Raw genomic sequence first — 20804 nt, 5'->3', positions numbered from 1 at the left:
TACCACGTACCTGGGCGGGGGGGTTGGGGGAGGGAGAAGCAGAGAGGGGCGGGAAGCAGAGGAAGCGGGCGAACACCGGGCAGAATCCTTCGAGCACCCCGACTGACCAGGAGCGTACCACTCTCCAGCAACCCCCTTCCTGTCGTTGTGACGGGAAAGAGCGAGGCTTCCTTCATCATCCCCCTTCTCCTCCCCCGTGAGATGGTATCGCCCAGGGCTGAGGCGGGGACGCGGTTCCAAGCCGCGGGCGGGCCCAAGTGTTCAGGAGGTGACAGCCAACCCCTGAGGTGAGGGAGCGATGGCGGCCTAGAGGCGGTGCGTGGGGTGCTTGGCCGAGCTACTGAGGGGTCTCCCGGCAGCCGTGCAGGCATAGGGGGCACGTAATTTTTCCTTGCTATAAACACCAGGGTTCTCCGGTTCTACCCGCAGCTGCCGGGGCGGTGTTGCGGAGAACGGCGGCACTCGGCCCGGCCAGACATAGGCCCAGGCCCGCCCGCTCCCAGGTGTCAGCCGCCCAGCCGCCCTCTGGGATGAAGTTGCTAATAGGAAGCGGGTTGAAATTGTTTTGAGGGAGGAAAGGTGCCGAACTGCTCTTTCTGCCCTTCTACATTTTGATTTTTCTCTCGCAATGTTGTTTTCTTTTCCATCTCCCGTTTTCCGTGTTTTCCTCTATCACGTTCATGTTATTCTCATGCAAATAGAGCTGAGCAAAGTGCTAGGAGCCCTACAGCAAGTGTGAACACAGCTCTTCAAATTAATTTTTAAGGTTCCTATGCACCACTAAGCACTTCAGCCCCACGAGTTATGTGTAACACAGTTGCTCACATATCTCCTTACTGAAAAAACTATTAATACATACTGTAAAGGTGGAGTGTTTCCCAATTGTAACACAGAAAATAGCACAGCTGAAAAAACTCAGAAGTTTCCCCCCCTCTCTGAATAAACACTAAAACAGACTAAAAGACTAAAACAGAAACTAAAACTAAACTTATTTTTCCATGTAACTCTAAGTGTCTGAAAAACTGAAGCAGTCTCTGCAGCGTGTGTCTCTCCTACAGATAAGCTGAGGTGGAGTGACAAAAGTGCTTTGCAAATAACCCATACCATCTTAATTAAATGCAGTTATACTAGGTGCTGGCACTTGTTACATAGATAGGATTCTAATTACAGTGGCATGTGTTTTGAAACACAGACCTGTGTGAAACCAGTATGGGTAAATGATTCAGGAAACGGCACATTGTAGCATGATTAGGAAGGACAAGGAAGGAGGGAAGGAAACTGGCTTGAAAAACTGACAGTGAAAGTAACATAACAGAGCTTCTTCTTTTATAATACTTTACTTCTTCCTTCATCTACTGCAGTCTACTTAGTATTTTTTCTAATTGGATTTTCACCAAAAAACCTTCAGGAGAATGGCACCAGGCCTTTTTTTTTGTTGTTGTTGTTGTTGTTGTTGGATGAGTGTGTGGCCACAGGTTTTACAAGCCAGGTCAGATCCAAAGGTACAATTACAAGATCTTGCAGTGTCATACAATGCTGCCAGCCACACACAAATTTTAGGGTCACCAGCAGCATATCATGGGCATAGCAACTTGTAACTCGCTATGTAATTCTGCTGGGTATTAGAGATAAAATGGAGTCACTGACAGCAGAGAGAAGGGGAGTAACAGGTAACAGAGACAGTGTTAACATTTCTTTATTCCCAAACTTTTTAATAATTGGTATCTCATTTTTCTTCCTGAAAAAAATAACCTGCAAATTTTGCAAGCATTCAGGTTAATCTGCTCTACGATGCATATGATAGAGATGCTTTAACAACTGTCCTTGCCATTTGTGGGGAACTCACAGCCTAATTTGGTGACAAAGGGTCTTGTTTCATTGCTGTATGTTATGGGGAAACTTAGGAGCTTCTGCAGCACTGATTCCTCCATCTTTCTCTTGTGAGCAGAGTCAGGAAGGGAGATAATCTTGGGTAGTTCATTGTATCAGTTGATGAAAATAAGTAGCTGAATGCCTTGGAAGTTAAATATCCTCTTCTTTAGAAGTGAGATTTAGGCAAGAGGAAATGTTTTGAACTAGATCAAAAGACAGGAGTAAGCACCTAAAAGCTGGTATTGTGATACTTAAGCTTTAAGGGGATTCTGGAATCCCATTTTAAGCTCTGTAAGTATAGATAATGCTGAATGGCCCAATCTGTCACTCTTGAGTGGGGTGTAAATCCAGCTGTTGTTCAGAGCTAAAGAGAGGTATCTTTGCTCACTTTCAATACACGTTCTAGCATCAAGTTTTCAGGGCAGGTTTTTAAACATTATTTTAAACCAAGGAATTGCAGAAGTACAATGGGATGTACAATTCTGGATGTACAAAAATGTTCAGTTCTCTTCTTGAGGGATGCAGATCACATCTCCTGCATCATGCTGAAGTGTGCTAGCAATAGGAGCTCTTTTAAAAAATCTTTGGATGAGAGTTGTTGGACATTAATCAACAACAACATCTTGTGATTCCAAAGTGGTTAATTATTGTTGTGCCTGGCAGCCTACATCTATTAATGATATTTACACATTTGTATCATGTATGCATGTTTATGTACAGAGTGAAATTCAATGCAGATTTTGATTAAAGAGTTTCTTCATTACTGAAACATACACACCGAGTCACCATAGAGTGAGAACTTTACACCTTCCTGGGGCAAGTACAGAGCATGAAACTTGAGCCAGAACCCATTTACAGAAATATAAATTAAAACACTAGATATATCTGTGTAGAAAAATGGCCCAACTGCCTCCCAAATTAAATCAATTTAGCCTTTTAGACTGAAACTAATCTGATTAATCCAGCTGAGGATTTTGAAGGGTAGGTTGGCTTTAAAAGCTATCATGGTCCCCTCAGAGACATTTCTGAATAGATGGAAATTCAGTTGTAATACAGACAGAAAACAGAACCCTAGTGATCACAGTGGATAAAATACCATAGCAAATCAGCTGGAGAAAAATGAGCTTTTCCACTTTTATCTTAGAATACAAAGATTCTTAATGTGGCTGTTGCCTGTTTACCACTAGGGATACTGTCTGGGGAGTTGTGTGTAAATACTTTTACTGGCTTTTTACCTTGACCTAGTTGGAATGAAGAGCAACCAGAAAACAACTTCACTCAGCAGCATGGCATTCAGAAGCCTTATTAGTTACCTAATTCCCTAACACATTCTTTAGTATTCCTAGAGAGAAAATATGAGTGTTTCTCTGTTGGAGGAGCACTGGGACTAGGGATTTGGAGAAGAATCTTTGGTGGTCAGTGGTGATCAGGTAGGGTTCTTGGCATTGCTGCATGACTTAGGGAAGCAGAATTAAGTCCAGAAGATCACCACTGAGTTTTGGGTGGTGGACTAGAGAGTGTTCTCTCTTCTACAAAAATTTGGCACCCAAAAAGATTTGTCAGGATTACTTTAACCATAAAGAGGGAGTTGGTTCTTGCTTTCTGGTAGTCACAACATTCCTTGGGGAAGGTTATTTATGATTTTTATCTAATGACTGCTTCTTATGTCAGGGGCCTGTTTATAGAAACCTGAGGGCAGCAGCTACTGCTGGGCAGTATTTTCACAGCAGTGGGCCCAGATCACCTCCAGCAGGGGAACTGAATCTCTCTTGTATGTTCTAGGTAACTATGCTGCTTGACAGAATATTGTGTAACCGAGTGAACGTTTGCCTGTGAAAAAAGTGGCAGCTGCTTCCACATTTTAGAGGGAGCACAGTCACACAGCTTGTCAGGAGGGTGCCCAAGGATGCATATAGAGTTGGACCCCCTGTAGGATTTAAAATAGACAAATCTTGATCTATGGGAAAGAAATGTGACACACACGTTTATGAAAATGCAATAACATTGCAGGAACTAATGCAGATCCAGATACATTGAAGGCTCAGAAAACAGTAACAAGAATGGTTTGTCTGGATAATAAATGCAGGACAGGGAAGCCTTAGCAAGTGCCCTGTTCCCATGGACATTGAAAGGATTTCTTCTTTTCAAATTCAGCCTTGAAATTTAGTACCCCTTTACCTTCAATATCTCTGTTAAATATTGCTTTTGAGATAATTCGATAGTTTTTGGTAAATGTGCTTTTAATGGAGATATGCTTTGCAGTGTTAAAAAAAAAAACCAAACAAGAAGATAAAATTAACCATTGGTAACATGTAATTGTATTTTCTTCTTCCCTGTTCATCCCAGTCGAGCCTTTCTCTTTTTTACCAGGATGGTAATTTCAAAACCGAAGTAATCTCTCGCTGTTCTTACAGTGACTTCTAAAGATCCGGGTTTCTTGACAGTTCTTGACAAACAGCACTCGCATCCTCCGCACCCTCTGTCTCCCAGCGATGCCGGGGACAGAGAGATGGGGAGGGCCGGGACCTTCGCTGGCTCCTGCCACCTGGTGGACACCTGCAGTCACTGCCTCCAGGCGTCTGATTACTAATTAGACCTTATCAATGCTCGGTAAAAAATATATTCTGATTAACTAAGGAAGTGTCACAGAATCAATAAAAGGGCTGAGGTTGGCAGGGTTGGTCCGGAGGCCATGTGGTCCAAGCCCCCTGAACAGGGCTGTCTGCAGCCGGTTGCCCAGGACCACGTCCAGATGGCTTTTGAATGCCTCCCAGGAGGCATTCCCTCCCAGGAGGGAGACCCCACCACCTCTCTGTGCAACCCACGCCAGTGCTTGGTCACCTGCGTAGTGAAAAAATGTTTCCTGATGTTCAGAGAGAAAGCCCCGTGTTTCAGTTTGTGCCCCTTGCCTCCAGTGCTGTCGCTGAGCACTGCTGAGGAGAGAGCCTGGCTCTATCCTCTTCACATTCTCCCTTCAGGTACTTATAGACATTACAGAACTTCCCTGAGCCTTCTCCAGGCTGAACAGCCCCAACCCTCCCAGCTTTTCCTCCTGGGAGAGTTGCTCCAGTCACTTAATCATCTCCATGACCCTTCAGTGGTCTTACTTCAGTAAGCCCATGTCTCTCTTGCACTGAGGAGCCCAGCACTGTACCCAGCAGTGGCCTCACTGGTACCGAGTTGAAAGGAATGGTCACCTCCTTTGACCTGCAGGCAATGCTCCTCCTTATGCTGCCCAGGACATTGTCAGCTTTTTTTGCTGCAGGGGTACATCACTAGCTCATGTTCAACTTGGTGACCACCAGGACTGCTTTCCAGTTGGACAGCCCCCAGCATTTACTGGTATATGGGGTGGTTGTACCCCAGGGGCAAGACTTTGCCTTTCCTCTTGCTGAACTTTGTGAGGTACTTGTACACATTACTTCTGAGTACTTTTACAGAGGTCCTATTTAAGAAACAGAACCTTCCTTCATAGGAAAAGGCTTTTTCCATTCGGACACCTAGTAAAAAAATCTTCTTTTACATGTACTTTACTGTCTGATTCACAGCATCTATATTGGTGAATATATGACCCATGCAGATTTATAAAAATGAACTGGCTGATTACACCATACACTTTCATTCCATCTCAATATATGCACCTAAAGCACTGTTTTCTGTTATGATAGCTGCACTGATTTACAGCATAACCACAATTTTAGTGCACAATTTTAGTAGAACTGAAATCATGGGGGATATCTTGTGTGATGGCATGCAGTAAAAAGAAATGATCAATTGGACCTGAGGGATGCTCAGCATTTAGCAGTTCATTCCTTGCTGCAGTCAACAGATCAAATTTGCTGCTGAAGCCTGGGTGGGCATAATTGATCATGGTTGAGGTAACTTAATCAAGTCATCATTCTGCAGCTTGTTGACAATTTTTATCTCAAGGTATACTCGATTTTTCAGGAAATTAGTTCTTAACTTTAATTGTAGAGAAATTCATGTAGGGTAGAATAAGAATTTGGATTTATTTTGTTTATTTATAACTCCTCTATAGTTTTGAGGCTAAAGAGAAGTTGTAGCAAAAGAACTGTCAAATCTACTGGAAATTTATGACACATTTTTTCTGAGGACCAGAACTGGCAAAAGCTGGTTAGAGATTTTTTGTCATGTGGCTGACTAAAGAGCATCAGATAAAATCTGTTTGCATATTCAGAAAAGTCTCTCTCCTGTTCTGGTTTGCTGATGTCCAATAATGCATGGACTTACTAGCCTTTTCTCCAGCTGAAGCAATTACCTTGGGTCTGCAGGGTCTTCATCCTTGTGTTTTAAACTTCTCCCCTCTTACAAATTCTCCTGTGTGTTCAGACTTTCAGACATGCAGTTACTGCATTAGACCTCTTCCTGTTGAGAAACCAGTCAAAAAGTACTTGGGTCTTGGTTATTTCAGAAACATGAATGTTAGGAAGGAATTGTGATTTAAGGATTAAGCAATCCTTCAACAATCCTCTTATCATGACAAGTATGCAATGCCCGTTTTTCAGAGGTGAAGCACACCCAAGTAAAATAAGACACTTGTCGTTTGTTGACATAGGAGGGGCACACCCAAAGCCATACAGGAAATCAATGGGAAAAAGCTAAACATAGAAGGCAAACATAAACTTGCATCAGGCCACGATCATTTCCCTGGACATAATCCCTGGAAGATACAGGTGCTCTTAGAAGTGAGAATCATGAAAAGGCAATCAACTTAAGGCAAATGCAAGAAACTTCAGGTTTACCTGCTAGCATGCAGAGTGCCCACCATTCAGTGTCAGGTGGGCTAGAGGAGGAGCTACTTTTTCTCAATTAAGCTTATGAAACAGCTTTTGAGAAGGAGAATGCATGGAGGACAAACACTGCACTTGGAGCAAGCTCTGAAAGTCTTTGTATTTAAACAAGTACATTTTCCTTTTTATTTCATAAAGAAGTTTACTGTTGAAAAAGAATGGTAGGTATTAAAGCAAACACATTGTACACATAGATTAAACATCAGGTAGCAAAACCTTACGGAATGAGCACTACTGGTTGTATTCTATAGGGTTTACAATCAAAGATATGCTTAAAAGCCCTCAAGAATTAATGTACTTTCAAGGTTTAATTAGGCACAAAATTTAGCTTATAACTAGCTCTGCAAGTATCTCACGGTGGTTTCACTGTTACAAAGTATTACAAGTGATGGAAAACAAACTGACTTAAAATTTTTAAAATTTTATGTACTGTGGGCTGAAATAGTACAAATGTATACAACACTCCACTTTTGTTAAAAAGCAGGGAAAATAGGGACTATAAAGTAAGGTCAAAGGGCTAGACAGGAAATAACCCCTTTATTTGGGCTTAGAATTAGAATGATATAAATCTATGGCTTTACTTTGTGGAAGTATTTGAAACGAAGTCCTAAAAATGTGGGGGAAAAACAGGAGGATATTTTAAATTAATATGAGCTACAATAGCAATATCTTAAATTAATGTTATTAGTAAAGAAATGGACATTAATGTCTCCCTTGTTTTTCTGAATAGGATGCAAGATACAATGTGAAATTTTAAAGAGTGAGAGATTGTCTCACAAAAAAAAAAAGGAGCAAAAAGCCTTCAAGTGATTTGCTACAAGGTTTTAGCTTAGAAAGAATTACTAATTGGCAAGAAATAAGGGCAACATCCAGTCTGTGGACCATAATAAAATCTTCTCTCACAAGAAAACATCAGGATCTTCTAAATATACATATTAGAAAAGTGTTTGATTAAAATATCAATTTTTAAAATCTCTTGTTAGTAAAATGCATTGCTGAAAGTTGTCCTTTTGCTTGTTTAAAACAAAATGAAACGAAACCAAACCAAACCTATTACGATTGCCACAGAACTACAAGGAACTGCATACTTCCTAGGGGTACATTTTTACTGCATTATACAGGAAGTGCTTAACAGGTAAAAATAAACATCTTAAAGTCTTAACGCTGTTCTTGATTAGCAGAAACAGAAAAAGGAATGCACTGAAGCAAGATGGTAAAGTGTATCATGCAGTATTTTGGCTTAATGTATACAGTATTTCAAACCAGTGATGTGACTGGAGGGTGGGGGCTTAAATCTGTTATATTCACATGACATCATGTGGAATTAAAATTGTGAGTGAAGTCAAACTGTGGAAATGTGAAAAATACTGGGATGCCTAACAAAAGCGTGCCAGATGTGTTATTGTTTCTAGCATGCAGAGCTAACACTTGAGGGTCTATGACAGCAGTGTGAACTACTGCTACCTCTAGTTCTTTACATTACTGCTTTGTTTATGCTGGCTGTGGTCTGGTCATGGTCAGCAAGTGCTGTATGGCATTAGGAAGTTAGCCCACGATCTCTGCAGGTTCAGTGACCAATTTAGATCCATCCCATGCTGTCTTGAACTGTTCAGGAACTGGAAATTCTTTCTGGTAAGAAACAAATGCAACAATGATAGTTAAATAAACAGTGGATACCTCATGAAAACTGGTGGAATACTATTAGTGCTACATGACTGAGAATGCATTGATAGCTCAGACATGCCAGGATTAGAGAGAAGCCTTCTTCATTACCCTAGGAAGCTATTTTACAATGCCACACAGGAAAACCCCTTATTGCTAACCAGTTTCAAATAGCCTTGGTATGCTACTACTTTGCAGTAATCCCCCTCACACTATTATTTGGAATGGCTAAGTAAATAAGCTTCATGTCAGAAATTACTTTAGATTATATCAGTGTCTGGGTTGGAAGAGAGTAGGAAGGATTTAGATGTGGAGATTTAGCAAGGAGACTAATTTTAAGAACAAAAGCAATATTAGAATAATAAATTATTTTTACAAAAACACTATTATTTTAAGTGTGATATACTTCAAAAGATGCAGCATTCCTTGTGGGGTATACAAAACAAAGCAGAACATCAAAGAAAGTCTCCTTCCATTTCATATATTCAGTGAAAGGATGGGAGATGTTGGGTCTTCCTTTGTTTCTAGTAAGCAAAAAAAGATGTGAAGGGAAGGGCTTTTTTTGTTCCGATCTCTAATGGGTGTTTTGATAACCCCTAATTTCAGATGATGTGTTGAGCTGAGGTGAGACTGATCAAAAAGGATCTTTTTACTCATCTGCTGAACATCTTTTCCTTTTTAGTAAATCAGAAGCTGGGCATCCAGCAGTGACTTTTGGAAAGGTGAAGCATGATAATTCTCTTGTTACATTTTCTTTTATAAAGCCTAAACCCCTCTACCATACACAACTCCAGCCTAAAAGACTTATGAGAAATTTAAGAACTGTCTGTGACCATTCAGTGCAATTTCAATAGTGCTCTGTTGAGGAAAGTAGGAAGCTATTAAGATTATGCTTAGCCTGCACGACGCCTTGCTAGTGTGTGAAGTGACAGAGACAGAGACAGACTTTACTAGAAATGGTGGTGGCCATAGTATGAATATCTTACTAGAATAGAAAATGAGCTGGGAAAATGTGCATGTTTAGGTGGCTTTTAAAGACATACGTTGAAAACACTAGAAGGTCCCACAGATGCTGCCCATGTATCAACAGCTTTAGAAAAAAAAAGTATATTATGCTGTATTATTTAATTTGTAGTAGCATTATATTTACCTCAGTTTTAGCATCATCATCTTCAGACTTGATTGCTCTTGTGTGAACTGAGTTTCTTTAGAGATTATGTTTATATATCAAAAAAGAAAACTGAATGGATAGGAGATTAAGCTATTATCTATCAAAATGGAAAGAAATAACTACATGTCTGGTCTTTGAAATTACTTTGTACTCCAGAAAATAGAGTTCTTCCTGCACTGATAGCTGAGATACAGGTACAAAGAAATGAAATGGGTTTGGATCATTTTTTTGTGATGCAATCTATGTGGTACATTAGTTTCTTTCCTAGCAGTTTAAATGCTATTAGCTACCAAGGCTAGTGGGGAAGACAGAAGAAAGCTTTAAAAATATCTCACTCACATAATCACCCTCTTGAGGGATGAGGACGTTCATCTCGGATGATTTGGCACTCACAATCTCACAGTCTAAAGATTCCTCACTGAGGTAGATGTGGCAGCCTTCTGTTTTGTTAATAGAAATGGTTGGCACTTTACCCATCACCTGCAAAATAAAATCTGTTTAATATCAACTCTTAAAATGCACACAAAGATACTGTTAATAAAATCCTCATTGCCTGCCAGGTCTAATTTTGGCCACCAATACCTTATCTGTGCATCATCTGCCTGTATGATGCTTATATTTGATTTGTTAGGCACTGTGATAATTCTTGGTGGTGTTAAAAGCCCCATACAAAATAGCAAACTTAAACAGCAAGCTTTTAATATAGAGCCTGATGAAAGGGATTCCCTGATTCTTTCTAATTCCAGTGACACTTTGGTGCTGATATTTAGGTCATGTTCACTTTGTTCATCAGTGAGAACTGGTTAAGAAATCAGACATTTCAACTCCAATCCACTATAGGCAAATGGAAGATCCCAATGTACAATACTACCCAACAAGTGTTATAGAACATATTCTGAAGACTTCAGTGCTCTTCCAGGTTTTACAGCTTGCAATAGGAAAGGGAAACCACAGTCAGGCAAGCTACAGTTCTAAAACAGTACTGAGATATATTTGATTAAATCTCTAAAGGTATTTCTGATGTCACTTCAAAAAGCAAGTACGACATTTACTTAGGGAGAAAAGGAAATCTTTTCTTATTTGCAGTTCTAGAGAGCAAAAGATTTCTTCATGGCTGCCTGTCTGACTTGCTGGTTGTCAGTAAAAATTCCTAATCCTGCTGCCCTCTCTAGCAGGGACAGTAATATACTATGGACAAAGCATCAAAAGGAAAAGAAATAGTAACAGCATGTGAAAAATACCTATTTGTTAATGAAAGAGTGTCTCCTATCACACAAGTTAAAAATACATTTTCACCTTCAGTTCCTTAAATGTGATGGCAAACAAAGAACAAGTTCGTGCACTCTTGCATCCCACTCTGATCCTGAAGTCTCATCTATGTGGTGATCAACACCTCTTAAAATTATATTTCTTTTTTTCTTTAAGAGGATCTCATTCAATAGAGAACAAAAGGAGGGTGTGTTTAATAAATTTTGCAAACATCTAGCAAGAAAAAAGAACTGCAAACCACTGGAAGGAGAGAGCCAAGCAATATGGCACTGAAGTAACTATTTATAGCAAAACCTGTAGGATGAATTTACTGACATTTGTTCCATTAACCTATCATGTATTTGAAAATTATAAGCTCAGGTCTTAAAATAGTGAGAAAACTGCAGTGCTCAGCACTTGGCATACTCAAACTCTGCAGAAGCTGCCTGTTTTCAAGCAGCATCTCATGTATAGCCAGACTCTACCTTCTTAAGTGGAACTACTTTCAGCTTTGTGTCATAAAAGCATTGTACAGTATTCATAGAAACTGCTTAATCAAAAGAATTTTGATACTTAGAAAAGATATTTCCCCTTTATTTGAATATTAACAAGCTGTGAATTCAGTGCACATTACAGTGAATTACAGCTTATTTTTTCATCTTTAATGAACAGTTCCAGAAGTAATGATGTAAATCATCCTGTTATTTAAAAAAACAGTCACATAAATGTGTGGGATCTTTTTCCTTAACTAACTAGCTCTACCACAAGAAGACATGTAGAGATCATGAATAAAACTGCTTTTTACAGCTCAGAAGATGGTGCACAGCTGGTAGCAATGTCAGTCACTTGCATAAGGTTCAAAATATAAAAATCAATCTTGCTGTTATCCCCTGTGGTGGCTGTGACCAGTATATCTGAAGCACAGAGCAGAACTGCCTACATTTAATGTCATACAGCAGGCAAAGCCCTTCAAGCAAATGAGCTCACCTTGCTTAAAGATTTGGTACAGTTTAATTTACATTTCATTTCTTTTTTGCTTAAAATAATATATTGTAAAGTACTTTCTTGAGACTAGGTCATCTAAATTGGATACAACCAACTGCTACAGCACGTACAGGTAGACCTCTTTGGAATGAGATGAGTCAAATGCTGAAAATGTCAAGCAGATTGTCTTTATTTTGAACAGAGTAAGTATGCCAACAGAGATGGCAAGATATGGATTTAAAATACATGTCTTTTCTTCTCACAAGAAGAACAAGGAAGGTGATCTCTGATGAAGCTCTGCTTACAATTTATCAAAGAAAATAACTTTTGTAGGCAAGTGACCACATCACTTACTCATGCCATGTGTCACATTGCTGGCAGGGGAGATTTTTGACACCCCTACACCTACTTTCACTTTCACTTTATGTCATTTAGTTGTCCTTTGACAGTCTGTTTGAACATTTCCATTGACAAAACAAGAAAAAAAGAAGTAACTGTCCTCTGGGTTTAGAAATCAATTAGCTAACTGCCAGAAATTTTTCCACAAGCACTGCTGAGCTTTCAAGAGCTGTTGATCACGAAAGCAAGAAAATTAGGGCCAAAAGCAAGTCCTTAGAGTGTACAGATCTTTCAGCTACACAGAAACCAGAAGGGACTGGACCAGGTCAGGTTTGTTCAGTGATGCTCAATAGTTTTAATGGGCATTTTCTAAAGACATCAGCAGATTTTTAGTGAATAGAAAGATCCATTTGAATGCATCAATCTTTTTTTTTTTTTTTTGTGCTCCTCTAAGTTTTTAAAATCTCTTGTAGCTACACCTTGGGATTTTTTATTTTATTTTTGTTGTCCTGCTTCTCCTCTATTTCTATCTTTGTTTCTCAAGTAGATGTTTACCTGAATCTGAATATCCCTGGAATTGATCACTTCCACGATTCCCACAACGTTGTCAAACACAAGGCCAAACTTTTTACAGTTGTCTAAAATAAAAGCAATAATAAATAAGAAAGGTAAGATATAAGCAAATAAATGCACACCTGCTACATTAACGATGAAAATTCCCAGTCTTCCACTGCATAGCTGAGCAGCTTTACTCACATGATCAGTCCATTAATGTGAATGGAATGATTTGGATCTGTTATTGATCACGTAAGTCAGTTTTTTCAAAACTGGCATTTAAAGAACAGCTGAGCTATTCACTCACCAATAGTAATTGAATTGATTTTTCCTTTAATTTGAAGTGTAGATTTGTTACACTTAAATATGTAGGCTACTTGCTTGAGTTCAGTGTTGTTAATGACCAGATCATTCTTATCCTCTTGATATTCCTGTTTCAAAAGAAAGCTTATTTAATCAGTTGTCTTTAACTAGCTAACAGTCAGACAGAGTTTAGTACAACTTATCCTCAAGTCATTACATCTTCAGATACAACAGACCAATATCCTTCCTGTAGCTTAAAAATCTAACCTGCTTTCACCTAATTCACCCCTAGATGACATATGTATGTTTTAGAGCTGCAGAACTGAAGAACTTGGCATAGACCCTGACAAAACCCATTAATTTTGTAGCAGAAATATTATGCTCACAATAATTTAAAACTGCAGTTACAAAACTGTTTTGTGGCCCCCATCCAGTTCAGACTGGTACCTTGAACAACAGAGCAAGTTTTTGTTTCCCCAAATGCCACAGAATGGTCTATACAGTGCACTATTAACAGGTGCAGGCACTACCATGTACAGTAAGGACTAACAGGTGAAGAAACTTCCTTAATTACAAAGCACAAAAAGATATTTACACTCTAGGAACGTCAAGGAAAGTCTAGGGATCCACAAGGAAATTCCATGTACTTTAACCCTACGGCAACATAACACAGGCAAATTGTGACTGCACCTTGTGCAAACTCAGCTTCACAGTAATGACTGAGTATATAACCTTCTGCATAACTAAACTGCATATTGCATAAACTGCCTCTTTTAACCAATGCACTCATGTATATTTTCTCTTATACTATGTGGTATTTGCCTACATAAATTAACTCCCAAACTTCAAGCAAATGCATCTTTTCCATCTGTAGACTGAGCAAAAGGAAAGCACTTCTCTACTTTTAAGCATGGGAGACATGCTTGCACGGAATGGGTGATGAAAAATAAATGTGTAATTCCATTGGTTAACAAAGCTGGAGAAAGTGTTCTGTGTTAACACTGTTATATCTCAATTGCACAAACAGTCTGCAAGGAGGGATTTTAACTGGAGTTCTCAACTGTCAGATTTTGCAAGGAATTTATACATTGGTTCTGATATTCTTGAGATGGATACACAATTTTAATATATCATTACTATATGATTCTCACAGATAAATTAATTAACTTGAGATGCAACAAAATAGTAATAGCTGTAGCAAAATGGTAGCAAGGCAGAGCAATGCAATACTCAGCCCATTTTAATTGCAAGTGAAACTCACCACTCTCCACTTCTTTCCCTCTAGCTCCAAGACAGGGGCATGACTCTGCTGTGGGGAGTTCCTGGGAGAGGTGGGACTTGGAGTATGGCTTTTTGTTGGAGAACGAACAGGGGGACCTTGGTTGCGTAGACTTGGGTTCTTGTGAGTCTTCTGGTCATCAGAGACATGCCGAAGCCCTAAAAAAAAAAAAAAAAAAAAAAAACAACTTACTAAGGGTGTTCATATTTAAGCAGGAAAGTTTCATTTTTTATGGTGTTAAAATATTCTGCGAATCTACATTTTTCATTTCCTCAAGGTCTGCCTGGGCAACCACCTACAGTGTAACTGCCTACATATTTTTATAAATTCATATATAATCTTTTACTGTGAATGGGCTCAACAAACGCCGCAAAGTCTTCTGGTCCCCTTCCGTCTGTAGCAAGCTCTGAGAGCTTCTTACATAATTTTTTTCCATACATAAAAATGTGATTCTTTTTTCTAATTTATGACAATATTTGACCTATCCCTGCAGAGTTCAGGGCAGATATATCAAACATGTGTATTTAAACTCACAGGCATCCACTTTAATTACAGCTGTCCAGTATTTATACAAAAAGCTTTATTGTTGTACTCCACATTGACCTATGATCCATACCTTTTCACCTAATAGTCTGTCACAGTTTGGTACACTGAATGTAAATCAGAAAGGGGGATAAATTTTTATTGTAATTGCAACTTAAAAAAGTTCACCACCTACTGGGGACTGAAGATGCCCAGCTTGGCTGCCTTAAAATTAAATGGAAATCTCTAAATAGACGGTGTGAATTTTAGGTATGCTGAATATATTGTTGCTTTTAAAGGAGGTTTTGGTATGGAATCTCCTCCATCAGAGGCACTGTAAGCTACAGAAAGATCTAAGCTGATTAAACATGGAATAAAAATGTAGTGGAATTTAGGTTAATACATATATCAGCTCTTGACACAGTCTGACTCATGAACCAAAATTTGATTATTTTCCCCCTGACCTTTGGTAATTGCCTCTCCCTGGTTAAGCTGTGCAAATAGTGCTGAGCGAGATGCAGTTCCTTCATCCTTTATGGACTCTGTATCAAAGATGGGGGGAGGTCCAGGTGGTGGTGGTGGTGGCGGTGGTGGGGAGAGGCATGACCCACTTGTAAGAACAGATCTCATAGACATGGGTGATGCGACAGGACCCTGTTTGAGATAGATGGAAATTATTTAACATACAGTGTTTCAAGGAACATAGCATTTTGATAACTCTTCGTTTACTGACATCCCTAAATGCTGAGAGTTTGAGTGAGTCCAGGCAGCCACAGGCTCAGGAAGAATTACTGGTACCATAATCAAACGTAGAACTGTGAACCTTTCCTTGCATCAAAGCAGGCAATGCTGGAAACATACACAGAATAACTGAGGCTGGAAAAGACCTCTGAGATCATCAAGTCCAGCCTATGACCTAACACCACCACAGTGGCCATACCATGGCATACCATGGCCAACATCCAGCCCTTCCTTAGACACCTCCAGGGATGCTGACTCCATCACTTCCCTGGGCAGTCCATTCCAATCCATGATCACCCTCTCCATGAGGAAGTGCTTCCTGATATCCAACCTAAACCTCCCCTGGTGCAGCTTCAGGCCATGCCCTCTCCTGCCTGGGAGAAGAGCCTGATCCCCCCCTGACTGCAGCCTCCCTTCAGGCAGCTGTGGAGAGTGAGGAGGTCCCCCCTGAGTCTCCTCTCCTCCAGGCCAAACAACCCCAGCTCCCTCAGCCTCTCCTTGTAAGACTTTCCCCTCAGTCCCCTCACAGCCTCGGTGCTCTCCTTTGGACCCGCTCCAGCACCTCAAGGTCCTTCTTGAAGTGAGGGGCCCAGAACTGGACTCAGTACTTGAGGTGAGGCCTCCTCAGTGCTGAGCAGAGAGAGAGAGAATTCCACCCCTGGTTCTGCTGGCCACATTATTCCTGATCCAAGCCAGGATGCCATTGGCCTTCCGGGCCACCTGGGCACACTGCTGGCTCATGTTCAATTGATAGTGGACCAGTGTTGGGAGAGTTTTTGGAAGACAACAGACATGTGAGCAATCCTGACTATTTAGCTTTAGCCAGAGTGAGCTAAGGGCCTTGAGGCCCAGCTGCAAGGTTACTGAAAGATCAGCTACGGGCAAAAGATAAGGGAGTTTGCAGCAGAAAAGAAGAATAACTGGATGGGAAAGCATCTCATAGACAGCACATAAACAGTTGTATTTAACCATCTAGATAGTGCCCTGTGGCATATGAAGAATGTGTTGTACCAATCAGCAATATTATGTTATCAGCCTCACTGTGTATAAAAAGGCTACGGCTACTCTCAATAAACAGCAATACTGTGATTATATTCATCTGCGGGTTGTCCACTGCGCTCTTCCCGACAGACCAGTATTCCCAGAGTATTCCCTCTCTGCTGGGATGCTCTCTAGCCTCTTTTCCCCCAGTCTGCAGACTGACAAGTCTGAGAGTCTGCACTGCTACCTTACTGCACCTAAAATATTTCTATCAAATATTTGATATTGATCATTACCAATCAACTTGTCAAGACTGATGCTAAGAATCTTAAATGGTAGATTCCATAAGTTATTCCAGTGTTTGCTTACAGAAAAGGGGAAATGTCTCCTTTTTTGATGTATACCAAATTCAGTTAGCCATATACTGGTGTGCATTCAGAGACACATAGAAAATGTTTTGATCTAATGCAAATAACTGGGAGGACTGTCAGATACACATGCTACTCTTCAGAATGTTCAAGTAATCTGCAAAGATTCAAGTTACAGCAGAATGTAAAACTATGGTGATTCAGCTCTCTCTTCTTTATGGAATTAAATGTTTGAATTTTTAGTTCAAAGTCTCAAATTCTTTTGTCTTTTTCTTCAATTACAGGTCATCACAACACACAAATTGTGACTGAGGGGGACCTTGGTAAAGTAAGTAATCCAATCTTTCTTTCAGTATGCATAACAAAAAATGCATGTTTTATTTTCAGTTAATACTTACATAGAATATCATCAGACAGAAAGAACCAATAATGATCTGATTAAAATTTATCCTAATAATAGATGTTATAATCTGAAAAACTGAGAACAAGTTCTTCTATCTTGCCACTGAGTGTCACTCTGATCCCAACTCTCTGCAGCAAAGCAGGCTATTTTAAAAGAGACATTATGAAAAATTAGATTGGTTCTGATTATTTTAGCTAGCTATACAGACATTGTGCATTGCACCAATACTTATTAAGTGGGTTGATACAATGGGAAAATGACAGGGACTTACAGAGTCACAGCTCCTTTAATAGACTACCTTTCTTAAGAGCTACAAGTTATTAAAAATGCATCCCTGGTAATCAATACTGAAAACAGAAACTGCTTAGCTGGATATTTTAATCAAATTAGGTTGCCAACTCTTTCTGCTGAACTGAAACAGCAAGGTATCTGTCTCGTTCATGGATCTCACCAGTGAAAAATGTAGCTTTTTAAAAAAGTAAACTTATTCTAGCTTGTAATCTCAAACTGATGAGAGAAGGACTGAGGAATTTATGCTCTTTTTTTCTTGCTCCTCAGTCACACTTTTTTCAAACTAAGAAGCTTGCTGCATTTGAGTAACTGCATTCACAACTCTTAGTCATTATGACCTTAATTAGAATAAGGAGGAATGGCAGTAACATTAGTTAACCTCTTAATGTACACCCCACCTACTGGCACATGCAACTGGTAAGGGCTGTTGCATTTAAAGGAGCAATTTATGGAATATATTTGTGATAAATACATTGCACGATTATTTGCCACATTGGTGATATTAAAATTGCATTGCACAAAAAAGACTGGTTGAATGCTCGGTATTTAGGTGACTAATGAAACCAATGTAGTGGTACAATTTGATTGCTTCTGAAAGGATCCAAGATTTATTAAGGGAATGAGCTCTTTTCTACACTATTAAATCTTTCTGATCAAAGGTAAACAAAGGAAAAGAATCCTCTTTTGGAACTGATTATCATTCATTGTCAAGATATACATGTCTGTCTACATACCTGGTAGTTACAGGTTATTTTTTTTAGGCTGGGAACAACTTCTTTACTGGGCTCGCAATCTACATTGCCTGTCTTCCTGCCTCTGCTCATGCCAGTAATGTTACCTGCAGCAGAGTCAGCACAGCTGTAAATTATTATAATTTAAAAAACGACTGTAAGGGGATCAGCTGTTGGTGCCCAAGGTGCAACAGAGATCTTTCCTGTCTCTTGCCTGCAACCATCACAACTGAATCTACTATGTCCTGGTTATCCAGAATTATGAGCACTGCATTTTAAAAGTATTCAGATACCCAGAGATGGCACTGACCATTCACAGTGCAGTGTGAACATGCAGTTATGAATAATGTATGCTTTATAGCAGGAGATTAATAGTAGCAGTGCTTAATAAGTTGTAATCTGAGGTTAAAAATCAGTTTCTCAAATTCCAGATTGATGTATTTCTAAAATATGCCTTATTGCTTCCACCTGCATAAATGCAGTGCTGTGCACATTCATTTGGAATTAATACTAATGAAATTCTGCAAAGGCTGCAAAGATGTATCAGAGTAAAAAAGATACAGAAGTTATCTGGGTATTCTGCCTCCAACACACAGTGTTGGGTCACTCTGCAAGTCTCTTTGCCTGAGGTGTCAAAGGGATGGCATTCACAGGTCACGCAGAAGCATCTTTCCCTTCTAGAGCTGTACTGATAAGAAGACAAGCCTAGTCAAAAATCTCAATCATTGACCTGAGGAGTGAAGACATGATAGTCCTTTGATTGGCTTTCAAGGGTAGGAAAAAAGTTTATGCCTAGCACTCATGCTGCCTATCTGCCTGCTCTTCTGTTTACCAGACTGGTCCCTCCAGAAAGTCAGTGCTTATCTCCACAAAGCTCAACAGATTATGAGTTAGACCTAATTAGGAACACAGGAACTCTCACAAGGTCCTGGAGGACACCTGGGGCTCGTTCACCCCTCTCACTTTTTCTCTAAATTTTGTGCAGTCACAGAAATAAGAGATGACTGGACCTCTGTTGTTAACTTCTCACCTACACGAGAAATTCTCATCTGGTTTATGACATGAGTTAGAGCTACATAAGCCAACAAAGCATCATGGTATTTTCAACTATATCTGAACATCTGTGGCTGTTCTGAAAACTGCAAACAACTACAGTTGTAAGTTAGGACATACAAAAATTAAAGGACAAGTCGAAGGAAAAATGGTCACTAAAGTACAGGGATAGACTAAATGCTCCACTGCAGATGATGGACAGACACATTCCAGTAGGATAATCCCCCACTGAAATAGAAGAGCATATAAAAGACAAGTTTCATTACTGTGAAGGCGTACAGAGCCTTGGAATAAAGAGGAATTCAGTCTCACTCTGCTTCTTGTCTTCTTTGCCATTTTAATTTACCTTACTGAATTCAAACAAACATTCATGCATGGTGAAATTCTTTGTAGGAAGAGTGGCTGAGGGAAGCTCTAACAAGGAAACACAAAGTGCAAAAGCAAACTGTAAATGTAGAAAAGACTGCACTTCTTGCATTCCCTGCATGTCAGGTACATGGGACCTGTGCTGCACTCAAACGTGCTGATGCAAAGGACAGATTTGAAGTCAGCCTAGAGAAGTGGTTCCAGGAACTTTCCATTTTGAATACTTTTAACATGTATTAATACATAGGCCTCCCAGTTTCCAACCTAAATCACTGGCAACTGGTTTGCTTTCCTTAGTCACCCTTCCAAGACAACTCAGACCCTGAGGCTCTAGAATATTTCTGAATCAGACTCTTAAACTGTTCTGGTGTCTGGCAATACTTGCTATAGTCCTATCCAATTTCAACTACATTACTCTTCACAAAGTCCATTCATTTCTGTTCTGTACAGGGTGGTGTCTGTGAGAGCTGCTGGGAATTAATATCATGTTATATGCCTGCAGAAGTTCATTTACCCTATAGCAGCAGGTGCTTACCAGCATTGCTGTTTGCAAACAACTCTTCAGATTAACTTCAAGCAGATGTTAACAGTGTATCTTTACACAAAGAGTATTAAGAGCCATTTTGACTACCAAAGGCAGTTATTTGCAAGCTGCCTTTCTGCCTCTTATTTCAGCTGTCTGCCTTGGTAACAGCTGCTGTCCTCAGTGCTGTGATGTCTATAGATGTAACACCAAATAGTCCTGGTAGCTGACTGTTGCTATCAACATGTTGGTGTGGTCATTTTTCCATCATTTGCAATTAAGCCCCTGTAGGAACTACCAGGGGAATAGATGGCTTCAGTCTTACTTTGTGAAACAGGCCATTAACTTTTAACCTGCCACCTTTGTATCATAGTGAACTTGATGTATTTTAAACCTTGCTCCTGGAGCTTTCTGACATGGGTGGGAAAATGTAATTCTCTGGGTAAGGTCCTGTTGGTAACAGGAGATGTGGACCCTGCAGCCATTTAATATCAGCTCTAGGACATGGAACATTCCAGGAATTGTCTTCAATCCCTAACTAAACCATGCTCTGAATGAGGTGATAGGAGGAGGTCAGGGTTTGCTCCTTGCTGGATAGCCC

At 39.9% G+C, this 20804-nt stretch overlaps 1 protein-coding gene and 1 long non-coding RNA gene across 3 annotated transcripts in view; one reads left to right on the top strand and one right to left on the bottom strand.

Annotated features, from left to right (window-relative positions):
- The first annotated feature begins 56 nt into the window (after positions 1-56).
- On the top strand, positions 57-4547 carry LOC139792695 (uncharacterized). Its single transcript, XR_011724359.1, has 2 exons — positions 57-287; positions 4243-4547. It is a non-coding gene; the product is annotated as an uncharacterized lncRNA (long non-coding RNA).
- A 2211-nt stretch (positions 4548-6758) lies between these two features.
- CAP2 (cyclase associated actin cytoskeleton regulatory protein 2) overlaps positions 6759-20804 on the bottom strand; it is a 68060-nt gene continuing 54014 nt past the window's right edge. For both annotated transcript variants that reach the window (XM_071736405.1, XM_071736406.1), the window contains exons 8-13: positions 15211-15400; positions 14207-14382; positions 12950-13073; positions 12643-12725; positions 9856-9996; positions 6759-8312 (exon numbers count right to left, since the gene is read on the bottom strand). In XM_071736405.1, coding sequence (XP_071592506.1) covers positions 8229-8312; positions 9856-9996; positions 12643-12725; positions 12950-13073; positions 14207-14382; positions 15211-15400 — 798 coding nt within the window. In that variant the 3' untranslated portion in view covers positions 6759-8228. The remainder of the gene's footprint in view (positions 8313-9855; positions 9997-12642; positions 12726-12949; positions 13074-14206; positions 14383-15210; positions 15401-20804) is intronic.

The sequence above is a fragment of the Heliangelus exortis genome, chromosome 2 (assembly GCF_036169615.1).
Source record: "Heliangelus exortis chromosome 2, bHelExo1.hap1, whole genome shotgun sequence".
In the NCBI taxonomy this organism is placed as follows: Eukaryota; Metazoa; Chordata; class Aves; order Apodiformes; family Trochilidae; genus Heliangelus; species Heliangelus exortis.
Note: the sequence above shows the minus strand (reverse complement) of the source record. Positions and strands in the feature narration are given on the sequence as shown.